Below are 11,120 nucleotides of genomic sequence, written 5' to 3'. Positions count from 1 at the left end.
AGTATTATTTCAGAAAAAAAAACAAAAAATTACCAGGGTCAATATTATTAGTCTCCTTAAGAACTGACCTTATTTTTGTTGTGCAATGATGTGTTTTAACTTTGTAATGCTCAAAGCTCGTAAAATCAAGTGAAAACTGAGGGTTATCTTCCAATTTACACACAGTATAAAAACCTCAGTAAGGGTTTGAGCTGTCACTTGCAAAGCATCATGCCAAAACCAAAAGAAATCAGTTTAGACTTGAGAAAAAAAATAATTGTTGATACTCACAAAGCAGGAGAAGGATATACAAAGTTATTTCCAAGTGTCAAGAACTGAAGTGAGAAGTATCATCAAGAAATTCAAAGAGAGACACACAGTACAGAACAAGTCTGGCAGAGGTAGGAAGTGAAAGATTTCAAAGACTCTGGAAAGATAATTAGTGAGAGATGTGTCTAAAGACCCCAGAACAACTGCCAAGACACTAGTGAATGACTTTCTGCAGAAGAGGCACCTTCAAGCCAGACTGACATATGCTAAGGACAAAGATTAACAGCTAAGGAGAAAGATTATGCATACTGGAAGTGTGCACATAATAGTTTAATGTGTTTTGATTACAACTTACCTGTTTGAAAATGCTGTGAAAAATCAAACATGCGTTGGAAAATGTTGCTAAATGCGATGTTTGTTCATCTTTCAGCTGCTACCCATACCATGCAAAGCTTCTTTGTAAACGCTGTGAGTTAAAACACACTCCATTAGTGATCTCTTCCCATGCCTGTTGTGAGAACAGTTATGTCAGCTGATTATACAGAAAGCATTAACCAAACATTCCACTGTCTTTTAATGCTGGACAAGATGTAAACACCACTGCAACATCTTTCTCCTTGACTACTACTGTTCAGTCTCTAGCTTCTGTGTACTAAAATCCTACAGTACCTTGTGTAGCTCACTGCAGAGAGTCAGCATTCAACTATCTTCCTCTAGAGTCACTTACTCCACCTTTAATGCTTTGTTAGGATAAAATATAACAGTGTGATGAAACAGGAGATGTAATCTAATGGATTATACTTAGAAATTATTTAAGTGTACTTTCTCTGATGAAATACTGAACAATCAGTATACGAACAACATAAAATCACTTGACATCTGTGGTGTATAGTTATTGAAATGTTCACATCTTTTGACAGTGAGCAAAGAGGGCTTGTGAATGAGTCTCAGTGTCGTAGCTGCAGTCCTGGCTTCTACTGTTCAGAGACCGGCCTCTCAGCAGTCTCTGGACCCTGCCTGCCAGGTCAGAAAAAAGCCAGATGATTTAGTTATGTTAATGTAATGCATTAGCCTACTTGATATAAAAGTGATGCTTTCCAAACATTTTATTGAAGTGTTTCTCCTCAGGTTTCTACTGTCTAGAGGGATCCCAGACTGCTACTCCAATGTCAAGTGTATCTGGAGGTGTTTGTCCAGCAGGACACTACTGTGCAGAGGGCAGCAGTGTCCCCTCACCCTGCCCAGCTGGAACTTACCAAAATGAGACTGGGGGAAAGGGCAAAGACGACTGCAAACCATGCCCTTTTGGTAAACAAAAAGTTGCAATGTATGAACTTAACTCTGCACTGTCTGAAGATGTCCTGACAATCTGAATGTCTTTGCCAGGCTGGTTCCAGGAGTTATCAGGCCAGACAGAGTGTAATCCCTGCCCCCCTGGGTTCCACTGCCAGTCACTGAGTCACAGCCCCACCAGCCCTCTGCCCTGCCCATCTGGATACATCTGTCCCAGAGAGAGTCCAGACAGTCAGCCTCTTCCCTGCCCCAAAGGCACTTACAGCCCCAGTCAGGGTCTCACTACCACGGGTAAAAACCCAGAACCTTTATGAAAAAGAGAACGTGGAATCTCACAGTCATTGTCTACAATGAAATGCAACTTTTAAAAACAAGCACTTCTTGCAGTGTGCAACCATCTCAAAGACACAGTGACTGATGTCACCTGGCAGGTACCTTGTTTTGCTGTTTGGACCGAGGTCAAAGCTGTCGATCTGTGTTTGCAGGTGAGTGCCTCGTCTGTCCAGCAGGTCGGTTTTGTGGGTCTGAAGGTTTGGTTGAGCCTTCAGGAGCGTGTGCTGCTGGGTTTCTTTGTCTGATGGGTGCCACAGTGCCGAACCCGACTGACAACAGGACTGGATCGCTCTGTCCACCTGGGATTTTCTGCCAACAGGGGCTAAGAGCAGGTAGATGGAATAAAAGACACCTAGTCTGGTTTGCACTAACAAAGAATTAATAATCTCACATTAGTTCTAATCAAAGTTTAGCAAAACTAAGTATAATGAGTAAGTGAACAAATTGAATTTACAGCAAAGTTGTATAATGAGATTTTGATGTAATTTCCTCTTGATTGATTGATTGGACTTGAAACCGTATGGTAGCATCAATATGGAGATGTTTTTTTTTTTCAATAAAAAAAAAATAATAACTAAATTTGGAGTAAAAGAAGAAAGAGAAATGCCATAAAACACACAGTTGGGTTGCATCTGTACCTTAACTGTCTTTGAGAAACTGAAATATTTTTCTCAATCCATCTAAGAAAAGGCAGCTATTATAAAAGTTAAACAAAATTAATGTTTAGGTTTCTCAGTAATTTAAAAATTTTAATGCAGTTTCTGCTAATTTAATGAATTGTAAAGATATTATCCTCCATTTGAATGTGTTATTCTCTCTTTGTGTTCTAGGTGATTGCTGGGCAGGATTTTATTGTGACTGGGGCTCCAGCAGAGCAGATGAGGCTCTATGCCCAGCTGGGTTCTTCTGCCCCAGTGGAACACCAGTCCCCATGCCTTGTCCTGCAGGAACATTTAGCTCTGCAACAGGCAACACACATCAAAACAACTGCACCACCTGTACCCCTGGATACTACTGTCAAGGTAGGACACTTTGTCCCAGAGTTATCTTCCAAAAGAACAGCAAAAAGCATTTTTTTGACATTCATTATACTCTGGGGGGTTTAGAAGTAGTTTTTTATTTTCTAGCAGGAGTCATAAAAGATTAGCATACAGTCCTGCCACAGGAAATGTTTTTAATAAGTCATTTTAATTAAGGACACAGCTATGTTCACAGACATGTTGGAAGGACACAAATTACTGGCTAGCTGGCTGCTGAATATTTAAAAGTCCATATGCTCAGATTTTAATAAAAGCAAACAATAGTGATTCTATGGGGATTGTCCAAAGTCATTCTAGGGAACACATGTTTTTTTTAATTGAAGCAGAGCTGTTACAACTTGAGATAAATAGGGAGAGTTAATGAAAGTTACACCTCCCTTTATCTCAGCTAATCTAACTGACAAGTGATTTTATAGTGTCACTGTTTCTTTAATTATGTATGTTTTGTGTATCTTCATATTCAAAGTCACAGAAGTTCTTCCAAAGTTGTGAAAATATGGTTAATGTTATTTGTCTCATCAGACATTATCTGTGTTATTCATTTTTCTTGGTGTGACTCAGTTGAAGGTACTGTACAGCCTGCACTATGTCCTGTTGGACACTACTGTCCTCTGGGACTGACTCTAGGACTGGAGTTCCCGTGTCCACCTGGCACTGTGCAGAACCAGCTCGGAGCCTCCAGTCCTGAGGCCTGTCTGCCCTGCCCCGCTGGTATGGAAAGGATTAATGTTTTGTTTTACATGGTCATAACCTAACCTCTAATTAAATAAAAAAAAAACAACAACATACAAATTAGGGAACACTTTCTGTGAAGGTAATGTCTATAATGCATTATAAGCACATTCAAAAGACATTATAATACATTTATAAGGCTTTATAAAAGTCTTTATATCTCTTCTAATAATGCATGAAAAATATTATAAGCAGTAGGCGCTTTGTTAATCTTTAACGGGGCGGATGGCCTAATAAGAGCACCCTGTTAATGAGAAGGCTGAGTCTTTTCATCAAGCTGATTCACTAACAGACTCATCAATGACTCTTTTGGTTCTGTATTTTTGATTGCTCATTGATTGATATATATTTATAGCTATAGAATTACAGATCCAAGACGAAAGAGACAGAAAGGCGGGGCTAAGAGAAAAAGGCACAGTCTGTCTGCTACTTCAGCAGCAAGGACAGCGGCATGGATTTATCAGTACATAGCACAAGTAGGCTGCTGTTATTTCAGAGCCATGGTGGGAGCCATTGATCCCCCTCATCCCCCCTCAAATCACCTACTGATTGTACATTGTGTACATAATGTCTCATAGGTCCATGCCTAAATAACAACGCTTGAAAGACTTTTCATGTATCTATCTTGCTCTTCTTATTTTTAGCTAAACTATGTTTAATGAACTTCCTGAAGTTCACTGCCTCCTCCCCTTTAACTGAGGGATATTGAAAATTAGAAACTGAAAAACAAAGAAAGGAAACAAAAAAATGTCTAAATCAAAACATTCTCTTTTGCATTGGAAATAGAAATCCTACAGTAAAGATATCCATTACTTGAAGGGAATAATCTTGGTGCATTAAACCAGTAATAATAATAACTCGGGCAAATGCAACCTTTTGCCGAGGTAATCATCGAGCTGACTTTTTCAGAACAATATTAACAAGCAACTTGAGATAAAAGAAATATCTGTTTCCATCACATTATTTCCTGAATAACATATTTGTCGCTACATTATAGACACCCTTCATAGAAACTATATTTACCAAAACCTACTTGTCAAATCTGTGTGTTTCACGTCTTTTGGTATTTTAATCTGTTGGTGTTTCCTGCAGGAACGTTCTGCTCTCAGCTTGGTCTGTCACAGCCAACAGGACTGTGTGAGGCAGGATACTACTGTCCTGCTGGATCAACCAGCCCCAACTCTACTGAATATCAGGTGTTGTTCTCGTTCTCTGTTGGTCTGAAACCTGGTTATGTTGGTCAGCAGGTGCTTGTTCCTAGAGAATGTTTTATAATGATACTGGTGACCCCATGACCTTTTGTCTCATGAAAAAAGGAAACATGCCAAAATTTCTCTTTGTCTGCAGAAATATCATCAAAATCTGATTGTTAGACTGACTGAGCATATTCATTCCTTGCTTTACATGTTTCTCAGTTTGTTTCCTCCAACAGCACCATTAGCTGAAATGTCAGCTTGCACACAAGATATAAAAAATGCTGCATTTATGGGAAATTGCAATGGTTACTGATGGTGCCTTGACAAAAAAATTACTTTTCCTCTAGTGCTAGCATCAAGCCTAAATTTTCAGTGCTACATAAGAAATATTAAAATCTAATTGTGATCATTTCTGCTCCCCACTTTGGTCATTCTAAAAGCTTTGCCTCAGTATCACCCCAGGGGCAAAGCTGTCAGCTTCTCACACACACACACACACACACACACACACACACACACACACACACACACACACACACAACTGATTGTATAATCAAATATTGCCATATTGTGGAGCACATTCACACTCTAATGGGAATAAATTGTTTTGATGTTAATGACCGCGTGACCTTTCCACATCAAATTTTCAGTCCCACTCCTCATAAGGCTCTAACACCATCATCTTTTGTGTTCATTTAAGCAAAAGCTTAAAATGTTGTGGGGTGTAATAAACATTTCAGCCTCTAGAGACAGCAGGCATTAGTAGACATAAGACTGTTATGTGCATGCCTCACAGTAATATGCACTTTTAGAAAATGATGCTGTTAAATCTACAAATGTCATTAGTGTTATGATGTTTTTATTTTTTCTCTTTATTCTCAGGGTAATTCTACCACAAGCCATCTTTGTCCTTCTGGCCACTACTGTCCCTCTGGCACTGGCTATCCTCTCCCCTGCCCCACAGGCTTTCTGTCCATCTCCCAAGGACTGAAGAGAGATGACGAATGTCCCCCCTGCCCCCCAGGACTGTTTTGTGACAGGCCGGCAATAGCAGAGCTCTCAGATGCTCTCCCGTGTCATGCTGGGTAAACAGTACTTCTGCTCTTCTGTGGTTTCATTTTCAAATCTCATCACTCTGAGTGTAGAGACATACACTTTTTCTTCCTAAAATGAGTTTTATTTGTTGCTCACTTGACTGTTTTTGTCTGACCTGAAGAGAAAGTGGTCAAAAAATGTGTTGTGTTGTATGTGTAGTATTTCTCCTCTTTGAAAAGTCTCAGTCTTCCTCTCCCTCTTTCAGTCTCTCCTGAATGTCAAATGCAGAGTGTTTCTCACCTTGTTGCTTGAAAGTATTTTTGGATTTATGCGTAGGATTTGTACATGGATTAAAGGGAACAGTCAGATTTGCCAACAGGATATCTGATGTTCCAAAAATCAATCAGAAGCCAGTAAACACATAAACTACAAAATCTGACAGATAATTTAGGACAGCAGATGTCTCTTACATGAGAGTCTGTTGAGTCTCAACAGGAGGGGGAGCAGGTGTCTTCAGCAGGACAAGAGCCACTTTTAAAAACTTAACTAACTGTTGCATTTGGTTGCAATGTGCTCTGCAAAAAATACTCAGAGATAAAATCCCAGTTTAAAGCACCTGGAGCTCTTCAGTGTCTTCTGCCAAGGGTTGAGAATCTGAAGAGTTTATTTCTGTTCAGTTTATAAACTGAAAATAAGAAGATCTGGTCTGATTTGGAGCAAGTAGAATTAAAATTCTGTGCAATTTAAAGGGGTAATTTGAATATTTGAGGCAATAAGTTCCTCAGTGCTGCTACATCAATCGAGAAAACAACATTTCCTTGCTGCAAAATCTGTTCTTTCTGCAGCCGATGTCATCACAGTGATGTAGGAAGAACTACAGACTATTTCAGATTGGATTTCTAGTCTCTGACTCTGGGTAGCCTGGAGACATGCTAGATGAGTACTTTTGCCACTTAATGCTATGTTATGGCTAACAAAGTATTATCAATAGGCTAGAGTGTTGGTAACATGGCAACACAGGCAACAAGCTGCAATTTATCCTGATGCATGTACCAAATCCAGCCTGCATTCCAAATCACATGTTTTCTTCTTACTTTTAGTATGTACTGTTGCATGCAGTAATCATACAATTGGGACATACTACTTCCTCATGACATGGCGCCTTGAACTTTGACCTCCTTGCTCATAGACTCATCACAAAGAATTGTAGGTCAGAATTGCCATTTGTAATAACTGAAGCACGAGGGGCAGCGTATAGAAGAGATATCCACTGAATAAAATTGTCAACCAAGTTAAATGTTGAGAGGTGGGGCCACTCAGTCCTGTCAAAGGCCTCCTCGGCGTCAAGGGAGATCACTAGAGACTTGGCCTTTGACTTTGTGCCCTACTATAGTATATGAGGTTCAAGAGTCTCCTTACGTTGTTGCATGGACCAGATATAAATCCAGTCTGATCCACTGAAATGATATCTGGGAGGATACCCTCAAGCTTCCTGCCCAGTATTTTGGCAAGTAATTTTCAAGTCCAGTGAAGTAATTGACCTGTAGGAGGCAAAGTCAGTTAAAATTAATGAGACGTTTGCATCTATCATAGTGTCTGGCAGAGCCACAACATATTTACAGTTTAAATTAATAAGGTATGGCTGCAGTGTAATCCTTTGGGGCAAATGGATCTTTCAGAGTAAGCCCATTAAAAGTGCTTAGATTGGTATTCTAAATGTTGAAGAACATTATGGAAAGTATCCCTACAGAGACAGACCTTTTCAAACAGGCCTATTCGATGGTGAACAGAACTTCTTCTGTTGCTCTCTTCAAAGCCACCAGACTTCTCTAACAAAAACAGTAATTCAACCTCGCAGAACTGGAGAGTTGCCCAGATTCAAAAACAGTGGAATTACCCTTTAAATACTGTACAGTTTCCAACACTTCAAATTATTAGTATCTGCATTATTGGGATTATTTATTACAAACTGTCAACTGGTCAGACTTTCATTCAGTTAAATCAGATTAATTAAGCAATTTGTGAATGAAAATGTACTAATTTGAGTGATGATGTCTCAAATCAGGTTGTATAAATACGGTTAAATTCAGTCATTGTAAAGCAGAATGTCTTGACAAAGTTCATTTTGGGGCACATCCTAAAAGCTGTACATTATTAACCATTGCAAAACCAGTAATTGTAATAACCTTCATTTGAACTTTGAAGTGGCCTTAACTGACAGCTGCTGTTAAGATGCTGTCTGTGTTTTTCTAAAATGTGACAGACTGTTCAGCCTCTCTAATGGCAGCTTGTGGCAGTATTTGTGATGTGCAGTTTGTTTTCACTGTTTATGCCTACAGGTATGTGTGTTTGGGTGGCAGCTCCAGTCCCACCCCGTCTGATGGTTCCCATGGCTACCTCTGCCCCGCTGGCCATAGCTGTCCTGTTGGCTCAGCAAGTGAGCTGCCGTGTGAGCCTGGCACTTACAGTCCTGCCCCTGGAGCAGCCCGCTGCATAACGTGCCCTAAAGGGACCATGTGTTCCTCCTCAGCCACTCAAGAGCCCTCTATCTGCCCAGCTGGTGAGGATGGTGACAGTATACAGTATAAATCAGATCATTTACCCTTGATTCCACAGTATATCAATGTTTAATAAGTCCTCTCTTCTCAGGTCATTTTTGTCCTGCTGGGACAGCCCTGCCTCAGCCGTGCCCTGTAGGGACTTTGAACAACCAGACAGGTGCCCACTCTCGCTCTGTCTGCACACCCTGTCCCTCTGGAGTGTACTGTAGCTCATATGGAGCCTCAACACCACAAGGTGAACACCCAGAGATATTTGGTGATAGTATTTTAGGAAAACCAGTGCAGTGCCCTTTCAAAATGTGCCTGTTCGGAACAGGAAGATTGCTTCACTTCTGGTATTCCTCCTTGAGAAGTGCCTCTTCGACAAATGCCATGATGTAATTGCCTCCCCCCTAGCAGTGCTAGAGTGTACATGCCAATTGGGTGCAAAAGTTTGCATGAGCATTTTATGGGCTATGACCTATAATCCCATGGACTGTACTGGCCAGGACACTGTTTTTTAATCTTGATTAATCTTTTATTCCAGGTTAAATAAAGGTTAGATAAATTTAAAAAATGAGATGTTTGAGTTTGGAGTTTTGGAGTCTGCAGGTTTGGAGAGGTGACTGTGACCACTGGAGCTGGGAGTAATTGAATGTCTGCTGTTGATTTTGTATTAAATATAGTATTTATGTATATATTTTAAACACCACCAGTTTTACAGTAGTTGTAGTTGAGTAATAATTCCTCTACAGTCTCTCTGGTCTCTCTTCTTCATCTGTTCTTGAATGTATTGTAGAAAAACAATGAGCTGTACCCAGCATGCTGTATGGCAGTGTAAGAATAAATAGGGGTCCTCCTCTTTAACAATACACCCGCCAAGCATGAAGTCGATGGGATGAACAGTTGTCAAGAAAATATAAGGACTGACATACATACATACATACGTACATACAGATAAGGACTCTTTCCATTTTAGTTTGGTGTTCACAGCCTTATGCTACTTAAACCATTCAGTACAAGATAACCAGACTGATAGTGCCTTTGTATTCTTGTCTAGGCTCTTGTTTGCAGGGTTATTTCTGCCAAGGTGGAGCCACAGAGCCAACACCACAGAGCTCTGATAACTTCCCTTGGAATGGCCCTTGCCCCGTTGGCCACTACTGTCCAGCAGGGGCCCTCTCCCCACTTCCATGTCCTCTTGGCAGTATTCGCAACACCACCGGTACACCTACTGTTTACACCCATTGTGAAATGGCTTTTTTTTCTGATAAATCATTGTGTGATATCCATATCATATCTTTAGTTAGGATCTTTGATTTGCATTTGAAAGAGGCCCTAATGGGATCTTTTGTGCTCTGCTCGTCTGATCTGATCGCTGTAAAGCCCCACTGTTATCTTGTATCCTCCCGTCGTAGGAGGTGTTTCCATGGAGAGCTGCTCTGCCTGTCCTGCAGGTCATTACTGCTCCACTGAGGGTCTTTCCAACCCAACCGGCCCCTGTGCTGCTGGTTACTACTGTCCGTTTGACTTCTCTTCAACCACTCCTTACGCCTTCCTCTGTCCCAAGGTAAAGGTTACTCATATATTCTTTCGTTCTGTTTCCTATCTGCACTCCCTGCTCCACCGAATTCCCTTCCCTGTCCTTCCCTCTTCCATTGTTCTTATTGTTTCCCAAACAGTATCTCTCATAGAGAAGCTTGTGTCATGTTGTTAATTATTAATATCCTGTTGCAGTGAATGCCACCCCTCAGAAGCGCCTTTGTCATTTCCATTCTCTCATAGGGCCACTACTGTCCAGAAGGCTCTGCCCTTGCCCTGCCATGTCCGACAGGAGAGTACCAGCCGAACCCGGGCTCAGATAGCTGCATCCCATGCCGACCTGGATTCTACTGTGAGGAAGCCATAGTGGGAGATCCATGGCCCTGCCCACCACACTCGTTCTGCCCTGCAGGTACTCAGAAATGATGATTTTGATTTTGACCACAAAGGATGGCAAATGGGTTTTTTTGTGACCCAGTATTTTTCATGTAGGTAACAACACATATGAAAGTAACATAACTGAAATACTGACATTGTATAACACATCTATTCAGCCGGGTAATCTGGTGAACAGTTAGTTTTTTATATAGGTATAGAGGCCCATATTCACAAAGTGACCAAGACAGCATTCTTCCACTTGAGAAATGCTGCCAAAGTAAGGCCTTTACTTGACAAAGCAGGATAATGAAAAAAATAGTACATGCGTTTACTATTAGTAGGTTGGACTACTGTAATGCTCTGTTCACTGGCCTACCAGAGGGTGATTAGGAAACTTGAGTACTCAAACTTTTAACAAGATGCTGGTATTTAAAGTGTTCCTAAAGTAACCCACAAAACAAGTGGTGACACCTCTTCTAGCTTCTTCGCTCCGAGACTGAGAAACACCCCGCCCAGTTAAATCAGACATGTAAACTCTGTTGACATTTTTAAAACTCAACTGAAGACCTACTTATTCAGGCAAGCATTTAGTTGATTTAGCACATTTCTAGCTCATTCTGTCATTTTTACTGCTTGGATTTCTCTGCCGTTTATTGGATCTTTTATTCTATTTTCTAGGATTTATTCTTTGTGTTTCTCTTTTGTGTCTTGTCTTGTGTTTTTAATGTAATTCTGCTGCTTTCAATTCTTAGTTCTTTTTTATGAATGTATATATTTTTATC

General features: G+C 40.6%; 1 protein-coding gene across 1 annotated transcript in view; it reads left to right on the top strand.

Annotated features, from left to right (window-relative positions):
- LOC146328105 (uncharacterized) overlaps nucleotides 1-11,120 on the top strand; it is an 82,461-nt gene that overhangs the window by 50,058 nt on the left and 21,283 nt on the right. The window contains exons 62-74 of the mRNA XM_084716271.1: nucleotides 1,170-1,273; nucleotides 1,378-1,557; nucleotides 1,636-1,833; nucleotides 2,028-2,207; nucleotides 2,706-2,897; nucleotides 3,477-3,626; nucleotides 4,740-4,843; nucleotides 5,726-5,928; nucleotides 8,218-8,438; nucleotides 8,552-8,674; nucleotides 9,479-9,643; nucleotides 9,837-9,988; nucleotides 10,204-10,372. Of these exons, the coding sequence (XP_084572397.1) occupies nucleotides 1,170-1,273; nucleotides 1,378-1,557; nucleotides 1,636-1,833; nucleotides 2,028-2,207; nucleotides 2,706-2,897; nucleotides 3,477-3,626; nucleotides 4,740-4,843; nucleotides 5,726-5,928; nucleotides 8,218-8,438; nucleotides 8,552-8,674; nucleotides 9,479-9,643; nucleotides 9,837-9,988; nucleotides 10,204-10,372 (2,141 nt within the window). The remainder of the gene's footprint in view (nucleotides 1-1,169; nucleotides 1,274-1,377; nucleotides 1,558-1,635; nucleotides 1,834-2,027; nucleotides 2,208-2,705; nucleotides 2,898-3,476; nucleotides 3,627-4,739; nucleotides 4,844-5,725; nucleotides 5,929-8,217; nucleotides 8,439-8,551; nucleotides 8,675-9,478; nucleotides 9,644-9,836; nucleotides 9,989-10,203; nucleotides 10,373-11,120) is intronic.

This window comes from Lutjanus erythropterus, chromosome 4 (assembly GCF_056507025.1).
Source record: "Lutjanus erythropterus isolate fLutEry1 chromosome 4, fLutEry1.hap2, whole genome shotgun sequence".
In the NCBI taxonomy this organism is placed as follows: domain Eukaryota; kingdom Metazoa; phylum Chordata; class Actinopteri; order Lutjaniformes; family Lutjanidae; genus Lutjanus; species Lutjanus erythropterus.
The sequence above is the reverse complement of the archived record's forward strand: the minus strand, read 5'-3'. Positions and strand labels throughout refer to the sequence as shown.